Source organism: Acanthopagrus latus, chromosome 23, assembly GCF_904848185.1.
Source record: "Acanthopagrus latus isolate v.2019 chromosome 23, fAcaLat1.1, whole genome shotgun sequence".
Classification (NCBI taxonomy): domain Eukaryota; kingdom Metazoa; phylum Chordata; class Actinopteri; order Spariformes; family Sparidae; genus Acanthopagrus; species Acanthopagrus latus.
In genome coordinates this window covers 14255514-14283404 of record NC_051061.1, presented here as the reverse complement: position 1 = coordinate 14283404, position 27891 = coordinate 14255514, and the positions used below count along the sequence as shown (strand labels likewise).

The following is a 27891-nucleotide window of genomic DNA, read 5'->3' as shown; positions in this document are numbered from 1 at the left end:
TTTAAGCGACTGAATAACTGCTGATGTGAACAGTGAGAAAACACGGCGAAGCCTCTCTCATAAACAGGCACGTCCTCTGCATAGCGGAGCCCCCCCGAGCCGAGCTTTGGCAAGACGCGCTAAATGAACGGCCCTCGGTGATGGGATGGCAACATTAATTGTGCGGCGGGGGCTGTGGTCGGAGAACTGGGGCAGGCACCTGCTGCAGAATTGGGTGAAGATGAAGAATGCTGTCCTAGATTGCCCACCAGCTCACCTTAAACCCAACCCGCCGAATTAATCAACTCTTCAGAGGCCATCAGGTTTGTCTGGGGCAGGCATCCGAGGAGGGAGAGGAGCCCGTTTTTTAAGGCACAGGTCACACAGACCTGTAGGAGCCTGCCTTCATTTAAAGAGGAGAACAATACCACGCTGCAGCGGTGCACAGGCACTGGGGGTTTTAGACTTGCCCTGCAGGATGGAGTGGTAAGACGCAGCCCGTCTCCAGCCATCTGTCTCTTTGTCTCAGCGCGCTCCCTCATGAGATGCGTTTTGAATGTGCTGGGGTTGAAAAAGGCTGCCGAGGAGGGTGATGTTTGATGAGGTGCGCCGAGACAAGAGGGGGTTTGGGAGGCCCATGGGGAGAGCAGATGACTAACTCACTACTCCTCCTAATCTAGGACAAGCACACCTAGACATCCTTCATGACTCTAATGTTTTACTCGTGTCGGGCCAAAAATACGTCCGCTGAGGTTAGCCAAAGTGGGTCGCCCAACGGCTTTTTTTGGATCAGAGAAAAAGAAATCGTGCCATCTAAATGATCGCTGTCTTCTCAAAAACCCACCCTGGACGGCAAGAAAGCCTTCCCCGCCAGTTTATTTTTACAAGTATCAAACTGGGTCAATGACGCCACAGAATATGACAAAACCCAATTTCAACAGTGTTTAAAAAGCCTCCACAGACGTGAGTCGAGATCCTTTTTCAAAACATTTTTATTGGTCTTATAGAAAATAAAGTAAGCTGTATCAACAAACATACAATATATACATCAATAACTTAGACACCTCAGAGAATCACGTTTAAATCCACAGTTGTTACTGTATATATGAATACATAGTACTTATCTACAGATTGCAAAAAGTACAATAATTTAATTTATAAATAGTTACAATTAACTATTGTCTGTTTTTCATACAAAGTACTGCAATATTTTATTACAACCCATACAGAAAAAATAACAAAAACTGATTATTAACTTTGTATTACTCGCTTTAGTCAGAGTTTTAAACCTTTGAAACACAGACCCAACTCCATGGAGCAAGAGGAAAAAATCTGCACAGTCGACTGTTTACAAAGCATCGTATCGTGAAAAAAAAAAAGCCAACGTCTTGAGAGATCTATTAAATTCAACTGCCACACAAGTGCTGTTATTTATCCTCTCTAAAATATTTGTTAAAAAAAAAAAAAAAAAGAAAAAAGCTGCAAGGAATTAAAAAAAAAAAAAAAGAAATCTGCAGAACAAATTACAGTGTTAAGATCAATTTCAAAATACACACTCGACACACGGTGAGAACAGAAACGCTGTGGGTGATGCTACGGCAAAACGACGAGCATTAATGACTGGTGTAGCAGCAGAGGAACCTCAAACGTACAAAACACACACGCACACACACAAACAAACACACAGGCATACCAGAGAAAATAAAGTATTGCAAGTGGCCCTTGTTGCATTCATTTTCACGCAGTGCACAAACATTTCTAATAACAGCATGTACGTTTTCAGTCACAAGTCCAATTCATGGATTCAGCTAATTCCAGACCAGAGTAGTTAGTGAGTAAGGCTCGAGTGCAACTGTCTCACAAAATCATTTTGGAAAAAAAATAAATATGTAAAATAAACACTGTTACAGTTTGAACATGTTAGCTGCGATAAACAAGGGCCAGTTGCTTTCTTAAAATTTAGGCATTCGAAAAATCTGAGGGCAAAAAACAAAAAAAAACACACTTTACAAAAAAAATCTACAAAACAGCAAGAATTATTAAATAACAGACCATAGTCACTTTGACAATATTGATTACTCTTACATCTACTCTTTCACACCTTTTTCCACTGAGTTGCATATTAAGGGTCACTTTTTCACAATGGTCATTAATACCTACTGTAGCTACATATTATACACCTGTATGTGTGAGAGAGAAAGAGAGAGAGAGAGACTCATCGTCTCTAGCGGAGATCGAGAGATTGGTCGACGGTGCTGCTCGAACACCTTTTCAAGACACTTGACACGAATAAAGATTCACTCCACAAGACTGCCACAGCAATAAGGACGCCAACATCGATACTGGGCTATGTCAAGAGTCAGATATATATTTTCCCACAGTTAACCAGTCAATGTAGATAGCTAAGCATGTTGACAAAGCGAGGAGGAGACTTTGCGCGCAGACAGTATTAACCAGCACCACGGTGGTCTCTGGCTGTAGATTTAACACCTCGCTGACACCGTAAGACATTCTGACCAGCAGCAGAGCAGAGCAGAGCAGAGCTGAGTGAGATCTGGATGAAGTGCACTCTGTTAATATCATTAGACGACTGCTTTCACCTTGAGCTGCAAAACTCCTTCACTGTTAAATTCCTTTTCGGAAGGACCGGCAAGAGTGACGAGACACTTGGCACAGAAGGAGCGCCGCTGCTGGCAGCTGCTGTTGATTGTAATTCTACGTGGTCGTGCTGCGTCTCTTTCTGAGTGTGGATTGAAGAAGCCCTTTTATGACACGCTTGTTATATCAAAAAAAAAAAGGAAAAGAAAACAAAGAAATGAGCAGAGCTGCCACCCCTGCCTCCCTTCTTTTCATCGAGAAACGGTTTGTTCATTTTTAGTGTGACCTGTTTTGTCCTGAGCAAAACAAGCAGGAGCTCATAGTGCATACAAACCCTACCGCTTTTAATCTGAAAATCCGAAGACCAGGGGACAAAATTTACACAAGTGGTGCTGCACCGTTTGGCGGTTACCCTTTAAGTGCATTGATGCGATCGTATTATTATTATTATTATTATTATTATCATTATCATCTTGAGGAAAGACTTCTCAACATTTGGAGAACAATAACTATAAAATTGTTTATCAAAAGTGACATTCGAGAGGTTAGTAAAGTTGCTGTAAGTGTTGTTTTCCTATCAAAATAAGTATTACATAGCTCCATATTCCAACAGTAATCACTGTTACAGAGCCATGTCAGAGAAAAGAAATGTTCTAGTATCCCTGCCCACTTTATCCAATAACGACTGAGAACTCAAGAAAGAGGCGGTGCTGTCTGCTCAGGAAACGGGCAGAGAACAGGATCCTCCTGTTGGCAGAGCAGGGAACGCTACCGATTCCCGCTGGCAGCATGTACTACCAAACAGGCCGAGTGAAGAGAAAACGGTTGAAGAAAAGAAAGAGGTCAAGAAGGGACTTGTGTATATGTGATGACACAGAGAGGAGGGACTGCAAAATGGACAGGAAGCCAGCTAAAAACGATGACAACTCTTACAGCAGCTTTAATTTCTATTCCTGCAAGCTAATCCAGACCAATTAAACAGCTGGAATGAAGACGATAATGAAATATTCCTCTCAACAACAAAGTCTTTTACTTTCACGTTACAGAGGATGTGTTTAGAGGGCATCCAGCACCAGGTGCAGCACATTATTCAGACTTTGAGCTTCAGGTAAAAAGTCTTTTAAGTTAAATGTTTGCTAATGCCATTTCACCCAATTCTGTCTTACATGGCTCGAATGTGGTAAACTCTTAATGACAATATGATTTGTTAACTAACACCAAGGAAGCGGAGGATATCACAGATGCCAATACGCACAAAGACAATTGACCTTGTTTACACCACCTAGTTTAGCTCTACAGATTTGTTTTTAAATAGCACAGCATTGACATCTATACAGTGAACGACACTGCCAACTTGTCACTTACACATCACATCACGCGCTACCCCACAGTACGCGCCTAGTCACTAGAAAAAGCTATCAGACTTCAATAGTAAGCCACTTTCGGTACAATTGCAAAAAAGATGTCACAGGATTTTTTTTTTTTAACGTTTTCTTTATCTGTATTTCTATAAACAATGGAAGGTAATCTACCTAGTAATAAAAACCAATAACTCAACATTAGACAAAGTTTTCTACACCTTAACAATTCAAACAGTAAAGCTTGTGTAAAGATTTTTCTTTTGGAAATATCTGACGGCCCTGTCGACAAGTAATTACAAAAAATGCAATATATTATCTTTTAAAACAAAACAACTCGAACATACTTCTCTCTATGAGCAAAAATTAGGTTTTCAAAAGGTTTGTGGATTTCACCGTCCCCCACAAAACACGAGGATATTACTGTTATAACATTCAGGTTTTCAGATATTGTAGAAGAATCTTGTCATGTCGGAATGGCACTCGGCTCCGACACAATATCATTAAGAACTGCTGATCTTTTTTTTTTTTTTTTTTTTTTTTTAAACGTTTCCACTTAACCATAAATATGCAAGACCTCTTTGTATTTTCAGTGCATACATATATTATTGCATCTACCAGTCATGTCGATAATGACGAGTTCTTTAAAGCCTGTCGCATAAACAGAAATTAATGCCAGATTTGGGAGCATTATTTCATGATTATGGTCTTGACAGACGACCAACAAAATCACAAATTGGACTAATTTACTAGTTTTGGGTTAGTCAGGCTGTTTTGAAGACATCTGTAGCATCCATGCCAAGAGTTTGTGACCGTTTGTTATTCATCCCAATTTAAGTCAGTGCATAATAACAAGCAAAGGGGTTCATACATAGTGAGATACGTGCTGGCTTCTTTTTCAGTTATTTTACTGGTTGTGAGACTACAAATGCCGATTCATAGGACGGAAAGACTTAAGAGTTCAGTCTTAAGGAAACAGACATTACATACTGCATCTTATCAGTAATCAACAAGCTAAAAACAGTCTGGATTGGATGCCAAATATTGCCCTCTTGAACACAATCTACTTTTAAAATAAAATGTTTCAGTATTGCCAATATGTCAGCATGTGATCTCCGGAAACAATTTGATTGTGTCACCCCAAAGCACGATGTGTCTGTCTAAAAAGGTACAGACTGCTGAGTCATACTTTCAGAGTGAATTTGGGAAGCATGTCATTAGTGTTTGTTACGAGTATTGAAATTGAGAACTTACACAGGTAATCCTGCGCTGTGTTACGATGCACTGACTAGAGTTTAGTCTTGAAAATCTTCCTCCCGCCTCTTTCTGCTACTACGACCTAGCCTCCGTTTTGGATTTGACGATGGTGATGACGCTGGTGGCACCGACTTTACCAGGGATGAGGGGCCCTATGACGGAGGCCATAGGCCCCCTTGCGGAGGTGACGGGGCTGCGGGCCACAGTCCTGGCAAAGCTCTGCAGGGCCTCGTACTTTGAACGCAGAGCGTCCAGCTCCACCTTCATGCTGGCATTCTCAGTGGCCAGCTTGTCCACTTCCTGCTGCAGCTGAGCCTTTTGCTTCTCCAGCTCCTCCTTCTGGGTGACTCGCTTCACCCGGCAGCTTGCGGCGTAGCCTCGGTTCTTCAGGGTACGCCGTCGCTGCTTCAGCTGAAGGATTTCCTCCTTTGTCAGGCCTCGTAGATGCTGGTTCAGCTCCCGCACAGACATTGTTACCAGCTCGTCGTCTGTCAGGCTGGTGCCATTTTCCCCTGGCTCCCGCTTCACCTGGAGATAGGTGTTCAGTTAGTGTTGATTTTTACACTGACATTTAAAAAAAGGAGCACAATTCTGAGTTTGAATTTCTTCTCCAAAACCACATAGTGCCCCTTTAACATTTAGCATATTAAAGCTACACTATGTGACTTTCTGCAGAAAGATGGATGACTGTTGACTCTTTTTCCATCATCCACCCATTTATCCTTTGCAGGGTTGCGGGGGGAGGGGTGGAGTCTAATACTTTAAAAGTTACATAGTGTTGCTTTAAATTCTTCCAACCCAGTCTCCACATGAAATGCTGGCATTTTACAGTTTGCAAAACTATGGATGTTTTAAATTTGTACATGTCGTATGCATGATATCAACATTTCTAGAATATGCGTCATATCAAATTTGGATTACTTGTTTATGAGCTGACTGTCACATCTACGGAGGCTAAGGGGATGGTGGTGCGAGACCGCTGTTTGAAAAGGCGTTTCAGCATTTGTTGATATGAAACCACTGGATATTTTCAACACTGTCGGGACTAGGGATGGGAGGATATAAGATCTTATCGCAGATCGAGATCAAGAAACACTTGTAAATTTCCATTATCAGAGTAATCGTGAATCCAGATAAGCCTGTAACCATGGCAATAAGCCTGATGCATCCCCAGAATGTAAGGTGAGGTGAGTCCAGTATGTTTGAAGAGTTTTAAGCATATTTTGATGATTGTCAGAATGATATGGCAAATTGCAATTATTCTGACCATGATAATCATGACATGAAATTTTCACACTGTCGCATGCCTAGTAGGGACATTTTCAAGCCGTGTTTGTAGCAACAGTAAAAACGTGATGGTACATTATCAAAACACTGGTGGGCTTAATTTGTCACTCTTTGACAAACTGAATGTGCTTTCATACATGCCAATTACCTTCAAGGCCTTGTTTCCCTTGTTTGTAGTAGTCATGCCACAAGAGCCGCGTCCACCTGTACTGCTGGTTGGTCTGTGGGGAAGAAAAGTCACTGTGAGTACAAAGAACAATACCACTTCAATAGAAAAGCTTGAAGGAAGAACACTTGTGAAATACACAAGAAAGTGTTTTCTGGCAGCGAAGCTACAGCATGACTAAGTCCTTCAAATACACAAGCCATAAAGTGGGTCAAGGACTTAACACTTCCTTGTAAATGATGCCAAGTCTGTTCAGCAAGTGGTACCTGGACTATTACTGCACCTGCCGGTAAGAGGAAACAACTTAGTGGTATGCATTTCCTCCTCCAACAAAGGTCGCTCACTTGGACCCTGCGCTGCATTTAAAGTGCAGCGTGGCTAGTCACAAGGAGGATGACATTTAGTCGGCTGGCAGCGGTTCACAATGATTTCTTGGAAAACAAAACTCGAGTCACTTTCGTTAAGAGCAGCCTCTCAGAGTGGAGGACGTGGACAGACTGAAACAAAGCCTCCGGCCTCACTACTGTAGACATAACCCTCAGCTAAATGCATCCACAGGAGGGGCGCTGGGCCGGCTCTCGTCTACTGTCCAAGCTGTCCAGTCTAGACGGTCACACCTGTCTAGATTTGGCTGGTGTGTGACTATAATCCCATAAATCAATGAGAGAGACACTATGCTGTAACTACTGCAGAGCCTCAGCTACCGTCCAGAATAACACGGCTGCACTGCAGTTCATTCTGTCATGTCAGTACTGAGGGAACACCGAGAGAATCTGTGCAGGCAAGAAATCTAACCTGGTGGTGGCAAGACAGACAGAAGGTTGGGTGCCTTCTGTCTCAGGATAAGCAAACACACACACGTAAACACACCCACAGCTGTGGCTCTGGGTGCTTTACACTACACACAGTAAATGCTGCGTCAGCGACACAGGCACCCACCACAGTCAGCCCAGCCAGCACATTGCCTCTGTAAGCTGATTTACACAGGCCGGCGGAGTGTTTGTGCTTAGTACATAAACAAATGCATGTGGGCTCTTACAACTTTTTGGTATCAAAACAGGAAACAAAAGAATCCCCACAAAAACGGGAACTACTGTCAAGTGTGTGCGTGTGTTTACAGCCTACACTAAGCTACAAATCATGTTTATGTATGATGTGAGTAGCGAAGCTCAGAGAGAGGGAGAAAAAAAATTAAGAAAAAGGGAGATGCGACGTAGCTCTGAAGTGCACTAAGATGGCCAGGATATTTCCATGGCAACAAAAGGGTGCTACAGGTGGACCGGTCACCTGAGCCAAACAGGGAGAGACAGACGCTTGTTAAAAATGACCTGAATACGACACTATCACACAGGCGGGGGACATAACATGAGGTCAGACTGTGACTCGCATTCTTGATGCTTTCACTTAAAAAAAAAAAAATCCTCTGGCTCCTCATAAAATAGCAACGTTTCCCCCGTGTGTGTGTGTATGTTTGTTTATATATGTGTGTGTATAAAATTTTATTTTATATATATATATATATATATATATATATATATATATAAAATAAAATTTTATACACACACATATATAAATAAAGAAAGAAAAATATCAAGGCCTTTCACGTTCAGATGAGGACTTTTTAAATGCGATACTTTCATTCTTGTTGGGCCAGCTATGAATAGACTGATAGTAACACCTACCTTTCACTGGCCTTTGTGGTGACTCATTTCCAGTAAGCATTTGGACCACAGATGCAAAACATAATGGGATAATGGTCTGCTTGATGATGCACAGATAATGGACAAATAGACAGGAAAGTACTCCACTAATAGCTACTGGGATGAGAGTGGATACAAAAAAAAAGGCTGCTTCTTCCAAATTTCATATAAGCCTATCATTTTCCCCTCAGCTGCCCAGACCCAACATTGTTCAATAAGCAGTTGGGATCTTGAAAAATGCAGAGAGATGGCACATTGTCCAGGTTGAAGAGGCGTATTCGGTCACACAGCTGTGGAGGGGTAACATAGTAGGAATGGCTTGGCATGGCTGAAAGCTCACCATATGACACCGTGGAAGGATTGCGCCCAGGCTGCAACCCTCCAGCACAAGCTGCTGCCAACAGACGGCTACCAATGACAGGGCATGGCAGCCCAACACAGACAAGGTCCAATGCACAGCTGCTCCCTTCCACTACCAGGCATGTCATACCTCGCAGAGACAAAGAGGCCCGCTCACACAAACACACAGAGAGGAAAAAGAGAAAGGAAAAACACACCTGTAATTTTCCCTAAAAAAAGTGACAGGGAAATTTCAGACTTGCTGCACTGATTTGCAACAGGATGCCCCTGCATTTGACAAGTTCACCAAAAACAAGGACGTCAGACACCGATTTCGCTGCACACATGTATCACCTCCTATTAATGATCCCAGGTCTTTTGTTTGTTTCTTAGCAAAAGGGAGCAGCAGGCGAGAGCTGCAGCTCGGAGCACGGGGCCGGTGGAGGCAGGGAGCAAGCGCGGGGACACAGACGTCTTTTGTAGGCACATGCTGAATTTTTATGAATCGCCTGGAAGAACGCTGACAAATCAGAGCTGATTGCTTGCGGAGGAGAGACATCACACCCACAGGAAATAGAAATCGCTGAGTGTGGTCACCCAGAGAAAGGGAAGGAGGGGATGGTGAGAGAGACAGACAGAGAGGGAAAGAGAGGGTGAGAAGAAAAGAAAGAGAGTGAGAGAGAGAGAGAAAACAGCCTTGTGAAAATTGCACGCTCGACACATTTGGAGGAGCTTGAGAAGAACAGGTTGAGGTTGAAAAAAAAAAAAAAAAAAAAAGATACTGATCTCAGCAAGGACCAAAACCAAGGTGCCAATTAGGAAGTTGTGAAGTTGAACCAACACGACGCGAGCAACCCGGCCAACCTTCAAAAGCTGTCTGTGTTCAAGTGAATCTATAGAGGGCGGCCCGTGGAGGTGGGGTCGGCTTAGGTTGAGACTCAAGGCAGGGGGAGAAAAAAAACTCTGCTGGGATAAATGCTGATGTGACATGATAGGTCCGGCCTTGAGCCCGTGTCATGCTTTAATGATATCATCCCCTCCACAGGATCTCTCCAGGGGGGCTGCCAAGGATGGACACCATTAGCTAGGGGACCCTTTGTTGAGGGGGAACCGAGGCTACAGCATCCACGCACTGCGTCCCCTGATGAATATTTATCACTGTCGTTCGCCGCCTAAGGTGGGGGTGGGAGACGGGGGTGGGGGGTGGGAGGCTGAATAAAGATGCTCAGGAGGTGATTCTTCAAGGATACATCCAAGGCTCTTCCATCAACGGCTGTCTCAAAATGGCGGTGGGCTGGTGGGGGCGGGGGGGGTGGATTTCTGGTAGTCGAGGTGGCACGCATGGTGGTTCAGGGCTGCAGGGAGAGCCAGCTCCACTTGACAGCAGTGTAACAAGATTATCAGGGCCATAAGAGCAAACAAAAAACCCCTGCAACCTGCCTCAGAATCCAGATTACGACAGTGCCTGCACTCTGAATACTAAACGTGGCTGGGGAGGACTAACAGGCTTTGCCGAGACATGACAGTCGATTGCACATCACGTAGCTAATCACATGCACATGTATCCACGCGGAGACAGATCGCCAAAACCGCACAAGCACATATAAATTTAACCTGTCATGATCAATTCTTGAGGAGAAGCGTCCGAGCACTTGGCACCGGCAGCTTGCTAATGAAGTGAATAAAACTAGACAGTGGAGGTGCATGCTGATGAAAGACTGTTTTCAGGAAACGCGCGGGCAGCGTCCAACAATGGCAACTCAGTTCTGTGAAAGTAACAGCTGAATATCATCTCACACCAAACAATGCTTTTCGCTCCAAAAAGGAGAGGACGAACAATGCGGCTCATTTTGGTCATATGCCTATTTTAAATCTTCTTCCTCTGCTGTGACCAGTCCAGACTTGTAAAGGTTTGTACAGCCAAGAGAAGAGACATAGGAGCTGTGTGTGGCCTAAGACAATAGAACGGCTCAGCATTCTGTTGTCTTTCTTAGACGATTAACACGTGAAAAAAAAAAGAGAGAAGAGCTGGATGTGAAGTCAGTGTGATCACCTATTCAGTTTCCCCGATCAATAATGTATGAGACATGTAGCCTCTCGCTCCATTATCATGGCCTTTCCACAGGAAATAGAGCGATGATGACCACACAGATACCGAAAAAAGCATGCGATGAGATAAGTGTGTGAAAAAATAAAAAGAGATGTCAGCACTTTCCCATCATGCGTATTTGTGCTCCATCAGGGGTCAGACGTTTAATGCAGTCAGCCAACCTCGCCACCCCGGATGCCATAAATAGTCATCTTCACCACTTCACGCCTGATCAGAGCCAGTACTTTTACTCCCTCCCTGCTAGTTTGGGAGTCGAAAAAAAGATCGCCTAGATATTCAGATCTAATCATTCCTCCCTTCAGCTGAGTGAAGTCAATTATCAAGCACGCTCCATGTGTTGGGCGCCATTTAACTGCAAATTAAAAATCAGACTCCTCTGATAGCTCTGGAAGACTTACTGGATGACTGGTACGAACTTGTGCACGGGAGAGAGCAGCAGAGTGCGAGTGAGTGTGTCTGTCTGAAAGAAAGAAAGGTACGATGGGAAGAAGGGGAGGGAAGCTATTAACTACTAAGTATTCAGAGCGTGAAATAAGAGTGACAAAAAGAGGGAGAGGGGAAATCATTCAGCAGCTTTCACAGGGAAATGTGATACGCTTGTAGTAGAGGGGAAATACTAAGCCAGTGCTTTTGACCAGCGGAGGTTCAGGGCGATGCAAAAATAGCAGTTTACTGAAATCATTTGGCTCCTGACTCACAGGATAAATACAGTATGACTATTTCATTGAAGAGTTCAGTGGTTGTTAGGAACAGTCTGTACATTGCCCTAATAAAGCTCTGACTTGCAAATGATGTCAAGGTAGATATAAAGACATACTTTCGTTCTGAAACTAAATGTCATTGTTTTATCCAAGGCTTTGGGTGACTTGCTCCAGAAATGCACTTTTACACACACACACACACGCAGTAAAAACAAGATTCGAAAAGACTAAACAGAACGAACTTCTACCTTATGCAGAATAAATAATGACAGACTCATTATGATTAGCCTATTTAACAGCACCTGAATGTTTCTAATTTTACAAAGCACCAAATTTAATCTAGGACTGGGGAAAATGTATATAAAAATTACAACTAAAAATTATTTTGATGCCTTTAAGTCATTAAAGAGTGAAGCTGCAATTACTCAATTAATAACTGAACAAGAAGATAATGTATCTCTAATCTATTTTGATATTTTTTCAAGCTATAATATAAGAAATCTTTTGATGCATCTTCTTAAATGAAATGATTTGCCACCTTTTTCGTTTCTTTTTATGACAGTACATGAAGAGTGAGTTTTGTAATGTTGATTTAAGAAATAAAGAGGGAATTTTCACAATGGTTTTGACATTTTACGGACTACACAATTAATCGATTAATCGTGAAAACAATTGGCAGATTAATTGATGATCAATACAATCGTTAGTTGAAGCCCTAAGAAATAAAAGTGATATTTACATATTAAATGATCAATTAATCAATCATTCCTAATTTTAACTTAAACTTTCTTTTCAGAATTAAAGCAAATCCTTTTTAGGCTAATAACTAATTAGTCAAGCATGTGTTATTTCAGTTGCTTTTAGGCTCAACATAGTTAGATATCTGTACAAAACTGAAATATATTTCTCTACGGAGTTTTATGTGTATGACTGAACGTTGATCATTTGTCATACTGTGAAAATAGACACCACACAATGATGCACTATAATAAACTCTGGCACTGAGAAAGCCCCATATGGAAGCTAGTATGTTATACCATGCAGAAGAGCATGTGGTACATTTATGTCTGTGATTTGCATCCAGTTCATGTGGTTTAAAGTGAAAACATGAATCACCGCCCCGGGGGGATTCTGTATTTTCTGGAGTCACTGAAAATGTGAAGCTTATTTAAAGGGACTCGGGTTAGACTGGTTTGAATTAACGAATGTTTCGATACATACAGATTTATCCATTTCCAAGCTCAGTAGCTGCTGTTTACTCTCAGAGCTGCTCTGTTAGTACAAGCAGTAGGACAGGAGAGGAGACTTCATTGGCCTTCTGCAGCATCTGCCTGGAGGACTTGATTAAACAGGAAGAGAATAGCTCTTGATACTTCGGCCTTGCACTGGCAGAGGAAGTGAGGGTTGCAGGCAACCCACACACTGGCAAAATATCCAGGAGCTTTACTACACTGGTTGCATACATATTAAATGCATACTGCATTGACCTAACATCTACAACACAGCACTCTGCACACAAAAGGCTAAACTAGTGCAGTTCAATACATTTCAGTGCTACTGAAAGTAAAACAGCACTGCATTAATTCACATCTTTTACTGGGCATTAACTGCACAGCCGTGATTTCTCTTCTGAAACACCACTCTGTGATAAGGCCATCACACACAGAGCTCAGCAGCACCATCGAGTTAAAAAAATTAATAAAGAAAACAAATTTATCATCTTGTTTTTTCTCCTGTGGAGTGCTTTGATTCAAGTGCAGTCGGTTAGCAGCAGAGTTATTACCTGAGAGTAACAAAGATGCTAATTTCTATTAATAACACTGCCAGCGCTCAGTTCAAATTATGCCAAGTGACTGATGATGTCTGCCTACAGGATATTTGATGGAGCCTCACACTTTGAGCGCGTGTCCAAAAAAGAAAATCACAATTACGTCATTCCAGCATTCAGTCTGAATTAATGACCGTGTGCTCAGTACCAAGACTCTACAAGTCAAGTCTCCCTCAACTGATCATCGCGACCTGGGGAGTCATCACTCTCAGTGCTTCACAGACTTTAACATTTCAAGGAATGCAGAAGTGGAATAAAGATGGTTAATTAGTCAAATGGTCACAAGTTTGATCCCCACAGCACCCAGTGTGTGTGTCCACAGATAGATGAGCTGAATACATTAGAATTTGCTATGATGGAGTTATGGAGAAGAAATTCAACCTCGAGTGAGTCAATGAAGAACTTTCTCTCCTGACTGAAATGTCTTCCCCCAAACAACATACTGCATCTTTTAGTCTTCAGCAAGAAACTGAGCTACGACCTACTCACCCTGTTACTGCAGCTAAATACTAAATAACTGAGCAAATATCAAATAACTCATTGTTCTATTTAGTGATAAAGAAAGCAGGATAGTCTTTAAACAACTGTGTCACTCTTCTTTTTTAAATAAAGAGCATTTTGTAGAATCAAAACATGCACATTTATACAATTTGACTGTCCTCTTGTCTGTAAGTGCCAGTTAAAAGTTATTGACTGGACAAAACAAGTAATAAAAAATCGGAATGTTGTATCCTGCTGAACACAAGTGCATAGTTGAATCTATAGCAGCCATTTATTTGGAAAATCTACAGTCATTTCAAAGAGTCTGCTAATTTGATCAAGAACCAAAACATGCAGTATTAGTGGCAGTTTAATGATCTGCTTGAGCTTGTTTCCAATGTGCTGCTTGTCTAAGAAAAAGGTCTCACTATATTTAACCTCTTTATAAACATGACTTGAGATGCTAATGATTCAGGATAAATTACTGATTGATTGCTGTTAAGTATTTAACCGAGTTAATAGGTATGAAATTACAGTCAAGATTGGCACATCCAAAAGTATTTTGACACAAATTACAAATACTTGCTTATAAAATATGAGTATAAAATACAAAATAATGGCATCAGAAAAATGTGTTTAATTGAAATACCAGTAATTTGTACTACGAAAAAGACGGAATAAGGGCTGGATTTTGTTGGGTCAAGTATCAGTAGTGACTGACTAGAGCTTTGCAATTAAAATGAAGTCATTACAACTTGGTGTTTATCTTACCTTTATTCTAACTCCTAATGTAGCGTTCTCTGATTTTGTTTCAAACATAGATCATGTCAGTTGGTTAGAACATTCTTTTTTTTTTTTTAAATGGAAAAACGTTAAACATATTTCATATGTAATTAATGATAAACCAACTATCAATTAAAAGAAACTGTTTTAAATGTTCACCCTACCCAGAACATATCAGAACATTGACAGAAGTATTTAATAATACCCTTAAAAATGCATAGACACAGTTGACTTCCACTCTGTATCATTAATTAATTTCATTTTGGCATTTTACTCAAGTATGAGTTTGGTCAAATCTAATGTCTTTTTTGCTATATAATTGCATCCCTACACAAGGACACGTCAGAACATAGGAAAAATGGTCCCCCAGTGCTCTCAGACATGCATAGAAACTGCTGATTTCCTCATGATGTCATTAGCTAATTTCATTTTGACTTCTTCCAGAAGTATACGTCCGGTTAAATCACATGTTTCTCATGTCTTTTTTGCTATAAATTTGCATCCCTACCCCTGATGTATCAGAACATAGGAAGAACAGTCTATTTTTAAGTGCATAGACACTATTTCCTCATTGTGCCGTTCACTGGTTTCATTTCGACTCCTTACAGAAGCATTTGTCCGGTCAAATGACTTGTTTTTCATGTCAGTTCACCGCTGATGTCTCTCAAACATTAATCAGCCAAGTTAAAAGTAGGTTACATGATAAACAGCAGCTATTAATGCACCGCTGGACGCCTTTGCTCACCATGTTCTGTCCGGTACTGGCTAATCTAAATTATGAACACATACACACACACATAGGGCGGTAATGAACATGCCAAGTCTAACTCAAGTTCCAAACAGAAATTCATCAAACACACTTGCTACTCTGTCTGGATGAAAGTATTGCTTTGAGAAGTGGAGCGGGCATATCGCAACGCTAAGCAATCATAATCCGCACCGCACTTGCAAGAGGTTTCATCACCAAGATTCCCTCCCTACTGCAAAAAAAAGATGAGGAAAAAAAACTATATTGATCTTTTTCTCCCTTCCTTCCAGGCATTCCCATTTCCCCGTGCAGCTTAAGCAGCACTTTTGTGGACAAATCCCACATTTGTGTTCCTTTCTGGAGGCTATTAATTGTCCTGAATAGGCGTAACTACTCCCAAGGCACAGCTGTGTTGGCCATACAGAGGTGTTGGTGGCCAGACTGCGCCTTATGCTGTGTAAAGTCTTGCCTCGTGTTTCATCAACCTCAAATATCCTCCTCTTCCCTCCACCGCCTGCCCATTCTGAGCAACACCACTGGGTATGAGTTGTGCACTCGATTCACCTCTACGGCATCCAGACTTATTTTATCATCGCTACCTCAATGCAAGAGGCGATAAATCTTAGATCTGATCTCCACCACTCCCTGGATCCTTCCACACAGCCCCATCGGGCTCTAATATGGGCCCTCATCTGTTCTGGTTACCTGCAGAGAAAAGGCAGAGATGGGCATTACGCTTTATTGCAAAGCCGAGCTTCTGATGTAGGGCCGGCCTGTCTGCTAAACACACTTCAATGCCCTGCTCGCATGAACAGAGATGATGAAATAAGTTGGATATCGGAGCAAGAATGGGCAACTTCTATCTGTTTAGCCCCGCTGCCTATAAACGCTCAACAGTTTCCAAGGTGACTTTTCAAATTGCACGGTGATTCTCCATGGATAATTCATTACCTGCCCTCCGTAAGCGTGCACTCTAATAGGCAGCAAATTTCATCATGTCACACAGAGAGAAACAAGAGCATCTGCCTCCAAAATAAATCAAGTGTTATACTGCGTAAAGCTGGTGCTCAGTAGTATTTTACGAAAAGAAAATACAAAAATAAACCCACACAAAAATACTAATTTCCCACACCAGCATTTTATGTCAAATACCACCTGAATTATGTGTTGTTTTCAACTTCCCATACATCCCATAATTACACATGACCCAATTTAAAAACAGCCACACGTTGCCAGACTCCATTATAACAACACATGCAGGCATAATATATTGCTTATCATGCATTTTTAAAATGGATTTGACATCGCAGTTGACACTTGAGCACTTAGTCGAAATGTACTCACACCCCGCTTGTTGATGTACATTCCTGACAGCGCTGCAATAAAAATGCACATTCTCAGCATGGACGTAGATGAGCCTATTGATAAATGCATGACGGTCATCACTTGATGCTCGTGGCTTGAGGACTGACTGTGCACGACAGATCAGCACCATTTCGATCCGTGATGATGATGATGATAATCACAATAACAATAAAAGGCGGCTGGTGAGAAGACATCGACCCCCTTTAATCCAGCGAGCAGACCTTTGTGCGGTGGTGCCATATTTCGGGGTGGATTCTGAGAAACGTCTAAATACATCATTGTGATGATTCAGCACGATAAAAATACCGCTACTTGTTTGTTGGCTCTGAGATATGAAACAATGCTTGCCTGGCTGTGGTATTAAAGCCAAGGACGGCGGGTTAGGGTTTCGCCTCTGCCATTGTTACAACTGAACCAGTGGTTAAATGAATTGTCACTTCAGGTGAACCAATTCGATGCATTTCTTTTGCCAGATGAAATACCGCGCATGCATTCGTGTCAAAAGCCGCACAAAAAGCAAGAACACGCTGCTCACATTCACAAATCACGTTAGGAATTTGTCATGAAGGGGGAAATGTTTTAAATTAAAAAAAAAAGAATGTAATATTTTAATTTAAAAAAAAAACAAACACCAACCTGATCCTGCTAAACCGCTGCCTCGGCTCGCTCTTGCTCCTTTTGCACAACGAGGTGATGAAGCAGCAGGTTTGAACAGCAAGAAGCGCATGAGTTGACAAACCAGCAAGAAGAAGAAGAAGAAGAAGAAGAAGAAGAAGAAGAAGACGGAGTAGGAGGAGAAGAAGAAGAAGAAGGTGCACTGGGATACACCGCGCGCGCGATATCACAAAAAAGCAGCCTAGTTGCACAGTTTTGACATTCCTCGACTCCCTGTGTGTCTCCAGCCTCTCATCGGCTGCTTGTGAAAGTGGCAAACAACTCCCCGCCTACAAAACAAGCAGGCGAGGAAATCCCCGTGCTCAGCCTCCCCACTACCACTGAAGCATTGTTCGAGCGATTTCTCTGCCGGTGGCGGAAAAATCACCGTTGACGGGTAAAAACTGCTGCCCGTCGTGACACCTAGCCCCCGAATCAGAGTGGCACGTTTGATCCGCGGCTCATCAGTGTGTACAAAAGATTAGCTGCCATCTCAGCATAGTAGCGAGCCCGACTGTCGTCAGCTCCCCGCGAGTACGCGACAGTTTTCCGGTACGGGCGTTTCACAATAAAACCCCGCTCCCTAGCGAATGCAAGCGTGTTGGTCTTATTTTGAAATCCGTTTCTGGTACGCGTCATGCTAGCTTGACGAGGACGAGCTAGGCATGCTAGCCCGTGAAGCTAGCCGCAGCTCGTCGGCAAGCATGCACACTCAGCATAACAACACGGACTCTGTTTGGTTTGCGGACCCACCTGGCTGTAAAAAATGACGCTCTCCGCGGTTGTCGCCGTCAGTTTCCTCTCCTGGTACCGTCCCGACGGCGAGTAAACATCAGGGGCAGCGGTTAAATGTCGGCTCACTGACAGAAGCGTTGGCGCTTCCAGACGCCAGCTCGTGCTCTCCTTGTTGATTCCTTTCTCTTGTATCGAAGCCAGACGTCATCGTGTTTGGTCACGTGCCTTCATTCATGAAGGATCTTCTTCCCATCGCAAGGGGGGAAAAAAAAACACATTTTCACCCAAAATGTTCCCCTCATTGTCACACTCTCACCAGGTGTTAACACTCATCAGGTGACTGAGAAAACAGAACGGCTCTCCAACAAACGCTCGCAGAATTAAATCACACCCACTGCTGTTTTTAATCATATAAGCTTTTGAAAACTTCCAGTTTCACTGCATTTTTAAGAAATAAAAAAAAAAAAAAAATACTGTTACTACTATTAATTTGAAACTAACAAGAGTTTCTTCTTATAACGTGTTATGTTTGTACCCTGATATCACATGAAAAAAATCTTATCACAATTATTTCACAACTCATTATCATAATAAATCCTTCATATTATAATGCGATACCGATCCATTTCTCTTTTTGTGGTTTGTCAGCAATAGGCTTCCGTAATTTTCTAACATAAAATGCTAAATGAAAAAAACTAAAATTTTCATCACTGCCATAGCTATCTGCCTTTTTTTTTCTAGTGTGGCATGATAAGCAATTTTTTTTATACTTAGAATGAGATGACAATTGGTATTGTGACATACAAATGGATCAAGGAACAAGGAACTTATCATGTTATGATTAAAGTGAAAAGTATCATATTGAATTATGGTAACTTAAATTGTTGCAACGTGACAAGTTTGTCACAATAACATGAAAATATCTTGTTACAACATGAAAAAATGTTGTTATCGCAATGAAATATTCATGTCATCATCTTGTCAAATGTTATTGCTATAACACACATTACACAATATAGCGGGCCATCTTTGGCTCCGGAGCCCCACTTTGTTCAGCCCTGGTGTAGAGCTTAAAGCTTCACTGAATACCACTGAACTGAATTATTTAATAAACCTAACTTTGCAATCAGAATAGGTCTGACTACAAAAACATTTAAAAATTCATATCAACCACAAATATTGAAATTATTATTATGTATGTCTATGAGAAGATTTTTTCTAAGTTTAACCACCACTGAAATATGACCAACCCACACTAGTTGTCTTAATAGTCACTAAAAGGGCCTTTCCAAAAGAAATTGAAAAGATTCTAAGAGAAATGTCCGATCCCAAGAAATGTCAATACAAATGGTGCATACTGTAAACTACTGCAGAAATAGAAAACACTACATCTCACAAAGAAAGGACAGTTTATTACAAAAAAGAAATATTGCTTTTTTCACAGTATCATCCCAAATATATATATTTATTCAAGGAAGTACTCCACTGGGTTAGCTTACCTCATCCTAACATTACAATGTGCTGTGTCTGAGCTTTACAAAAGAAATGTTCACTTCTTTTTGCTCCTTGGGTTACTGCTGCTACTGCTGCTGCTGAACATACTAATCCCACGAGGTCTGACTCCAACAGCATCTGCAGACACTCCCGGCTGCTGCAACACTTGGTCCAGAGTTGTCTTCTTTATGGCAGCCGGGGAGATTTTCTCTTGGTCAGCCAAATACTGAAGTTCCCTTTTTAGAGGAGGATAGAACACAGAGACATTTATAACAGGGATAAAACAGAAATACTTGGCACAACATTTAGTATAGCAGCATCATAATAACCTCATCACTAAGTAAATAGTAACCAGAGAAGGACAAAACTCTCATTGCAACTGGATTTGCATACAGCTCCATCTACTGTCTGAATAATAAACTTGAGAGGTAATACATCAACTCGGCCATTTGAGTAGGAAAATGAACTTAACCACATTTCTCGTGCATCCCTTGAACAGTAAAAAAACATTTGTTAGTTTGTTTGTCTGACACAACTCACCTGGTCCTAACACAGGAGGCCTCTACAGCATTGATCAGGAGGCTGCGGAAGCCGCCACTCTCCATGACGTGCAGGGCATGGATGGTGGCGCCCCCTGGCGAGCACACGTTGTCCTTGAGCTGGCCAGGGTGCTGCTCGGAGTCCAACAGCATCCGAGCAGCTCCCTTAAAAGAAACATAGGGAAAACGAAATCCACATTAGACCCACACAATACTAATCATGTCATGTCCAGCTTGTGTCTTTGTTCAGCAGGGACTCAGCAGGGCATATTGTCTGCAAACACCTGGCAAATTTTTATCAGTATGTATGGATTTTACAGGAATAGTGTATATAAAACTACCCATGTTTTCTCCAGAGGGTGTTAAATGACCCAAAAAATAAGGCAGATAAAACAGAGCAAAGCTTGAAAACATTATGTTTTGACCTGTGCTGTTGGTTGGTTTGTCAGCAGGCTCAGACAAAAACAATCTAGAGGATTTAAAAAAACAAAAAAAAACGGCAGGGGTTTTGACACTTTGTTAATTTCTGAGAGAATATTATATGAATCTTGATGAAAAACAATTTGGCATATTTAGGTGGATCTATTGGATCTATCTATCTTGGATCTATGAGTGAGTACAGTTTGATGCCGATGCTAACTATACAAACCAATGGTAACCTAATGAAACAGAAACAAAAACAGAACATAAAGGAACGCATGTACATGTAGCACAGAAATTTGTTTAAAAAGACAAAACAGTAGTACCAGCAGGGCTTGGGCTCCGAGGCGCACAGCCAGTCTCCTGGGCAGGCCCATTTTAACTCCCCCATCAGCGAGAGCTTCTACAGCTGTAAACGCCTGCAAGACCACAACTATAGTTGTTAGGAGGGGGAAAACAATTTTACAAGAAATGCAAAACTGAGAAAAAGACTGACGTAGGCAGGGCCGCTGCCGCTGAGGCCGGTGACAGCATCAATCAGGTCCTCTTCCACCTCAATGCAGTACCCCACACTGGCCATCAGCTGCTCCAGGAGCCGTCCATCCTCCAGCTCTGCGTGGGTGCCCGTGGAGTACACAGTGGCACCCTCACGCACCACCACTGGCGTATTGGTCATGAGGCGCATCACCTTTGGAGCAATGCGATACTGCTGCAGCTTCTGCGAAAGATATCAAAATACTGAATGAACAGGTGTACTCATTTAAAGTTGGAAACTTTGAAAGAACTAACTCGGACCAAAGCTCATAAACTAAGTTGATAGAATAGTTTTAATTTGCTTTTGTCTGCCATCAATATAATATTTTGTAAGACAACTATCCTATGTCCTACTAAATTCAAATGTATGGATGATTACACTCCAACCACTTCAAGCAGCTAACCAACGACATGTTACAACATGTGACTGTTTTGCCAGAGGGTCTGCTGAGCTAATGGCACAGGAAAACAGTCAGAGCCTTATGTTAGCAGGTACAATCAAACCAGAATTTCACAATGGGTGATGTAGTCATATAGAGCCCTTAAAAAATGACTTACCATTTCATATAAAAGAGCACCTATCCATCTGTCTATCTATTAAAGATTCAATTCTGCTTTCAACAATCTCAGGGGGCTATGACTTACCTTCTCTATAGAGCTGATGGTGACACCTGCAGAACAGGACACAATGAGGTGACGATCTTCAATGTCTGGTCCGATCTCATCCAGTACGAAAGGAATGATGTGTGGCTTCACAGCCAGGAAGAGAACATCACTCTTGTTCACGGTCTCTTTGTTACTGGTGGTGAAATGGACTCCCATTCTCTGTACAAATTACATCATTTAGTACTATAAATATCCATTGAAATCCATTACATGCATCCAACAATGTTATATACTGTGAATTGAACCTTGATTAAACAGAATCGCTGATTCAATTATACAAAATATTGATATGCCTAATTTAGTAAGTCACCCACCCGCAGTCCCTGTACAGTGGGGAGATCTGTGTCAGGGGAACTGGCTGTGATTTTGTGGGTGGCAATCACTCCTTAAAATAGAAAAATAAAAAAATAAAAAATCAGAAATCAATTTAGTATCTGATTGCAATCATCATACATCAACAACAAAAGTCATGCATGGTAACAGTATGACTCATAACTCACCTGCAGCTGTGAAGCCTCTCACCAGAGCGTGGGCCAGCTGGCCTGCTCCTATGAAACCCACACTCATTCTACCTGTGTGCACAGAGCTGAAAACTTTAACTCTAGCAGAAGTTAATCCACTTCGAACGACAAAAACAGGTGGTTCTCTAAAGATCGATAACTATCGTGCCTCTCGTAGCTACTGTACAGCCTTGGAGATGTCGTGCTGAAGTAGTAAACACAGTCTTTACTTCCTCATTACGACGTTTGTAAACAAAGGACAGTCAGCGGCAGCCATATTGCTGTACAGTTAATGTAATCTCGGATAAAAGACTTACGAATAAAGTGTAGAACCTCTTACTTCCGCCTCCACCTGGAAAAACACACCTGAGATTACCACAGTCAACGTGGCCCAGGCTGTCTCGCGCTCCACTGTACCTGCCGGGGGACATTTGACAGAGATGCGACGCAGCCAATGAGCTCGCTTCTTTAGAGAGCACGGAACGCGTTTGACCAATCAGAGCGAGACTAGCCGTAATTTTGGGCGGGCTCTGTTAAACCGAAGAGCCGGTTGCATCAGGTTGTGCCGCGGGGCTGAAAAGTTGGTCACCGTGTCGGCGCTTTACTATCATCTGCTGGCGGAAAGCTCGAAAGACAGGGGGAGAGTATTTTCTGGGGAATGGAGACAGATGTTATCCTGACCCAGAAAGACAACTTGTAGCCTAGTTAACCGCCTGTGGTAAGTAATAGCCCACATTTTATCATTTGTTTTTCAGCTGCTAGCTTAATGTGACACAAGGTTGTGGAGGGTAGTGAAGCTTTGGCGGGATCAAACAAAGGCTATCCAGAGCTGAAGATACAATTAAAATGGCCCAATTGAATATAACAGTAATTTAATTTAAAGATGTAACACGTAACATTTCAGCATTAAAATGTCTAAAAACAGCTGACATTGTTCATGCTGCGAGAAAAATGTATGCTAATTTTGTTCGAGGTAACATTTTCTTAGGTCGCCTGTTGCTGTACATCTGTTATAAGGAGGACTTGAACTGCCAAAATTAATACATAAATGGTTATAAAATGTGTTACATGTCAATAAATGCAAAAAAAGTCAATGCAGCATCAATTAAATCATAAATGTAACAGAAATTGACATTTCTGTTTGATTTATTAACCTTTGTTTTATTTTATTTTATTTTATTACTTATCTATTTTCCCATTTTATTTATTGAGTTGTAATTTTTGTATATGTATATATTTATGTATCTAATTCTCAATTCTTTCCCTTTGTATTTGGCAAATTAATAGATAAATACGTAAGTAAAATGAGAAATGACTAATAAACTGGTAGGCTAAAACAAATGGGAAAGTAAATGAAAGCAAAGGTAAGTGAATACAGCAGCAAATTAAAACAGAATTATCCATTTATGTCACATTGTATAAAATCTTAAAGCCGATGTTTACTTTTTTATTTATTCATTTTTGATTTTGGCAGTTTCAGTTCTTCATACCACAAGGCAGTCAAAGTAAAAATGGAAGTAATCGATTGAGACTATATGTTGCGTTACTAAAACCTAGAAGAATTACATCACCCTTGAAGATTAAGGTGAGGTATAAAGGAAAGCTTTACTGTAGAGAAGTTATTGGCTTAACTAGGCTACAACATGAGGGTGGTAGCCTTGTCGCCAGCAAAAAGAAACCCAATTGGGGATTCTTATTTTGTCTTTTTTCTTTGGGGTTGGTTTTCACTCGCGACATTGAGTGAATGACATAAGGATGGAATTTAGTATTATTGTTATTTGTTACCTGACCCTGTCACATCCCAATACTGGCTCTACGCTTATCGTACCGTGCATTTGCATTTGCACAACCAACGCTCCAAAGCCAGTCAGGCCTCATGGGTATGTGAACACGTCGTCAAAAGCAAGTATATCTTCAGCCTAAGGAGTGTCACTCCATTCACACCTGACACAGACTCCCAGTATACACTGAAAGGGAATCTACTAAGGATAAGGTTTTTAGGGATTCAAACGATACCCTGCTCTCCTCTACATGTCTTTATAACAATTAATAAAACTGTGCCTAATTTAATGTTAACCTTTATTAATAGTACACACAAAAATCTATATATAAATAAATAATATATAATCATAAATCTATGATTAGCAAAGGTTGACATATCAATAAAGACCTCCTTCATACAAAGCAAAGCACACATAATTTGAAAAAGAACAACAAAACATGGTCTTTGATATTTTATTAGATAAGGGAATATGCCAGAAACAGCAAAAGAAGACTGTGCTTATCCCAAATAATCAAATTAATACTGCTGTCAAAATTTTGCCTTCAAAAGTTCATGTATCAGAAACATTTAACATTCAGTGAATAACAGAAAAAGACTGATAAACACAATTAGTCGGCATGAGGACAAGAACACAAATTGGAAACTGCAAAAAATGGCTTGAAAACCAAAACCTATGTTCAGTGCATACTGGATACTTAACACAAGCGAGGCATCTCTATGAGAAATCTTTTCATCCAATGTAACACTTAATAGATATATTAATACTTAAATAAATTGTCAGCCCTTCTAAGATTGACTGACATGACACTGTTCTGATATTTCTAACATCACCCCATAATCCTACAGCCCTGTCCTGTGTGCAACCACCAAAGGAATTTGGAGTGGATGGATGTAGTTGGTGCTTCCCAGGGTCTTCTGTGGACAAAGTTTCATCAGCGCACCTGGCATGCCTTCCCTGGTAGGTCACAGCAAGTTTGTAGCTTGGGGTAATGCTTTCAGTTTTGCTGCCCACAGTCTCAGTTCTAGACAAATACTGATAATAAAAGATATCACACATGCCACAATGAATCAATGGATTCAACATATTGAATCCTTCACAGAGACCAGACTGTGGAGGACAGGGTGATGCCCTTCATGTTCTCCACAGTCCGGTCTCAGCCTTCCTTTATTTGTTGCTGAGGCCAAACAGTCATGAGGAGGGAAGGTCTGTTTATGCAGCAGAGCTGGAGACGAAGCGAATCCTTTGAGAATAAACAAGGTCAGCAAAATAGAGGATCAGGTTGATGTTGGTGAACACAGACACCACCAGCTTACTGTCCCAGGAACACTGTCCACGAGGACAGTCCTCAGGACGCGTAGTGTTGCCATACTTCCTGTCAAAGCTGAAGATCGGCCAGATGAGTGCAGTACTGAGATAGAGGACCACAGCGAAAAAGGTGTAGACAACCACAAACCGGTCAAAGGGGAACCGCAGGGCAGAGGTCCTCCCAGAAACCGTCAGTACAATCACTATCACGGTGACCAAGAAGCACAGGCTGTACACCACCACACAGTACTGGGAGGCAATGTAGACATCGTATTCACTATCGTTGGCCAGCGCCCCGAAAATAATGCAGGCCACAAAAGCTTGGACCACCTTGAGTAGGCCGGACACAGTGGCCATGTAACCCACCACAGCCCCTGGCTTGGCTCGAGTCAGGAACACCTCAGCGCCATAGGGGAAGCAGCAGATACTGGAGCAGACAGTGACAGCAATGCGGTATATTTGGACTTCACAGCTCTCATCTGGGCACTCTGTTTGTAGGAAGTAAACAGGGTAGACCACGGAAGCAGTTATATACATGAGTGTTGCCAGCATGGCAAAGGCCACAGTGAAGTTATCCCAGGATATGGGCATGCACGTGTGGAGACGCGTAATGTCCAAGGTGAAGACAACCAGTGTGACAGCGAAGCAGAAGCACCACACAAACATGCAGAAGGTTCCATAGTTGGCGCTGTAACCTGCACTGTGGGACACAAGGGCCATTATGGTGCAACCAAGTAGCAGCTGGCACATCCGAGCTGCACCTAAAGGTGACAGTACAGCCTCTTTGTTGAGGTAGTGTTCTCCATGAGAATCCATGGTTTATATTGTCCCCCCAAAAGCAGCTGTTTTCCTTGTTGAGATTCTTGACGTCCTGTTCTCAGTCTTGATGTCCTTGTGGCCCAGACCTCACCCTTTCCTTGGTTGGCTTTTTATAGATGGTCCTTAATTACAACTCTCTGTAATTTTTCCTTGAGCTTGCTTTGTAATTACAGTGGTGTGTTCAGGATCAGGTTACATTTAGACACTTGTGTAAACGTGTGTACAGTAACTTGTAATCGTAGTTAAAACCTGGAATACGATATATTTTTTTGGAACGTTTTAAAGTAATGTCTCTGAGTATATACTACTTTTACTAACACTGGTATCCGTCCTTTTTACAGTGTTTTGAAAATGTTTTTAGAGGTTAAGAATTTGATCCTTGTCTTACTCAAAGCTATTGTGGACGTCCTCCGAAATCTTGGTTTCCCCTTGTGCGCTCTCTTCAATAAGTTGTCCAGTGTATCATAAGTTCAAAGTAAAGTTAGGTCCAGAACAAGTCACATCCAGAGATCAGTCTTCCAACAATAGCCCTCAGTGCCAAACAGGTGGACTAATTTGTTGTCATGTCAGTCAAGCTCCATTTCTTAGTGACTTGGTCCTTGTAATTTCTTCACTGAAGTTCCCGTTAAAATCATTCCTTCAGCTCTTTGTTTCGCCGTTTCTGTCTCCTGTTGCTTCTCGGATTTGCTCTCTCACTCCTTCTCTCTCTAACAAACACACACCCTGCTATACGTCCTGTGTGTGTCAGTGTGCGCTCAGTAGATTGCTAGGGGTAGCTGTTTAAATGAAAGTTTGTGCCGAGCCCAGGGTTGCAGGCCCTGCCAGCTCTATAAATAGGGGGTCTGTATTCCACAGAGGGGTGGGAGGCTACATGTGGCAGGCAGAATGGGAGTTGTATTTCTAGGGAGCACCCAGAGAGGCTGAGTCAGAGCTCTCTCAGAAAGAAACTGGCATTTAAAGGCAGTGTAATGACAGGGAGGAAGGCTAAGACTCCCATTAGACACAGAAATTACACACAGGTCCAGAGAGATGATTATGCATCAGTCATGAAAGATTCAAGTGATGCATGTCAAAGGGAAGTGGGAATGGATTAGTAGTTACTTAAAATACTTTAACCTGTGATATTAGTGGACTGGCATTTTTGATTTACAGTGTGCAAGGTGATTCTTAGACGAAACCACCAACGAAAAGAGTTTTTTCTGGATCAGAAAGTAGGCTGCTGGTGAAAATGTTTTAAACAAATATAATGTAAGGTAACGCCTAGGTGAAAAAAGAAATGTTTTAAGCTCTGTATTTTAGTGGAAATGGCCTGATCCTCCCACTCTGACTAATTAGACTATTCTCATAGGGCAGATTCTCCGATGTCTATGTCAGAGTGGCACCTGTATGATGACACTCTAATGCCTGTGTCTTTATATGTTTTTAGCTTTCTCTTAGTCGATTCTGTCAACTCCTTTTTTTGTTTGATGGTTGGTTTGTCATCATAATTACATAAAATCTTAAGTACGAATTTCCACAAAACTTGGATGGAGGATGGGTCTCAGCCCAGAATAGACCTCATTAACTTTTGACTTGGATTTGGATAAAGAGATGGATGCAGGATCTTTTTCTCACTTTCTTTAATTTTCATTATTTTTTATGGAAATATTGCACAGATCTGATGAAAAAACTGAGAACATTTTGATGCAGATCTAAATTTTACTTGGAAAAAAATGAGAGTTCAAGAAACATCCATTGGAGAT

General features: G+C 41.7%; 3 protein-coding genes across 11 annotated transcripts in view; all 3 read right to left on the bottom strand.

Moving 5' to 3' along the window:
* Window positions 1-947: 947 nt before the first annotated feature.
* On the bottom strand, window positions 948-18455 carry LOC119014356 (transcription factor MafG). 6 transcript variants are annotated; one of them, XR_005072944.1, is made up of 4 exons: window positions 18107-18453; window positions 6628-6700; window positions 5190-5720; window positions 948-2754 (listed from the first exon to the last, which is right to left on the bottom strand). XR_005072944.1 is itself a non-coding variant. In XM_037089443.1 (4 exons), the coding sequence occupies exons 3-4, from the start codon at window positions 6661-6663 to the stop codon at window positions 5268-5270; spliced, it is 489 nt and encodes a 162-aa protein (XP_036945338.1). In that variant the 5' UTR covers window positions 6664-6700; window positions 15934-16039; window positions 18107-18455; the 3' UTR covers window positions 954-5267. The 6 variants fall into 6 exon arrangements, 5 of the variants coding, with proteins under 5 accessions (XP_036945338.1, XP_036945339.1, XP_036945337.1 ...); XM_037089443.1 differs by adding an exon at window positions 15934-16039 and having other exon boundaries at window positions 954-5720; window positions 18107-18455; XM_037089444.1 differs by lacking the exon at window positions 18107-18453 and adding exons at window positions 15934-16039; window positions 17336-17432 and having other exon boundaries at window positions 954-5720.
* A 1023-nt stretch (window positions 18456-19478) lies between these two features.
* pycr1a (pyrroline-5-carboxylate reductase 1a) lies at window positions 19479-22701 on the bottom strand. 4 transcript variants are annotated; one of them, XM_037088297.1, is made up of 8 exons: window positions 22559-22701; window positions 22242-22313; window positions 22056-22126; window positions 21721-21900; window positions 21038-21259; window positions 20868-20960; window positions 20123-20286; window positions 19479-19818 (listed from the first exon to the last, which is right to left on the bottom strand). In XM_037088297.1, exons 2-8 carry the CDS (start codon window positions 22306-22308, stop codon window positions 19638-19640), a joined length of 978 nt encoding a protein of 325 aa, XP_036944192.1. In that variant the 5' UTR covers window positions 22309-22313; window positions 22559-22701; the 3' UTR covers window positions 19479-19637. The 4 variants fall into 4 exon arrangements, with proteins under 4 accessions (XP_036944192.1, XP_036944193.1, XP_036944195.1 ...); XM_037088298.1 differs by having other exon boundaries at window positions 22242-22327; window positions 22559-22671; XM_037088300.1 differs by lacking the exon at window positions 22056-22126 and having other exon boundaries at window positions 22559-22576.
* A 2170-nt stretch (window positions 22702-24871) lies between these two features.
* The window catches only part of LOC119013605 (myeloid-associated differentiation marker-like protein 2), a 3888-nt gene continuing 868 nt past the window's right edge, over window positions 24872-27891 (bottom strand). Inside the window, exon 1 of the mRNA XM_037088301.1 lies at window positions 24872-27891. This exon is cut by the window's right edge and continues 868 nt beyond it. Within this exon, the coding sequence (XP_036944196.1) occupies window positions 25235-26146 (912 nt within the window). The 5' untranslated portion in view covers window positions 26147-27891 and the 3' untranslated portion in view covers window positions 24872-25234.

Bases quoted from the DNA above. Each gene is read 5' to 3' on its own strand.
- pycr1a (XM_037088297.1), bottom strand. From the start codon at position 22,308: ATGAGTGTGGGTTTCATAGGAGCAGGCCAGCTGGCCCACGCTCTGGTG. The intron at 22,127-22,241 runs GTGAGTTATGAG...TTCTATTTTAAG, and splicing joins GAGAGGCTTCACAGCTGCAG to GAGTGATTGCCACCCACAAA. The intron at 19,819-20,122 runs GTGAGTTGTGTC...TCCTCTAAAAAG, and splicing joins GCCTCCTGTGTTAGGACCAG to GGAACTTCAGTATTTGGCTG.
- LOC119014356 (XM_037089443.1), bottom strand. From the start codon at position 6,663: ATGACTACTACAAACAAGGGAAACAAGGCCTTGAAG. The intron at 5,721-6,627 runs GTAATTGGCATG...ACCTATCTCCAG, and splicing joins AGGGAAACAAGGCCTTGAAG to GTGAAGCGGGAGCCAGGGGA.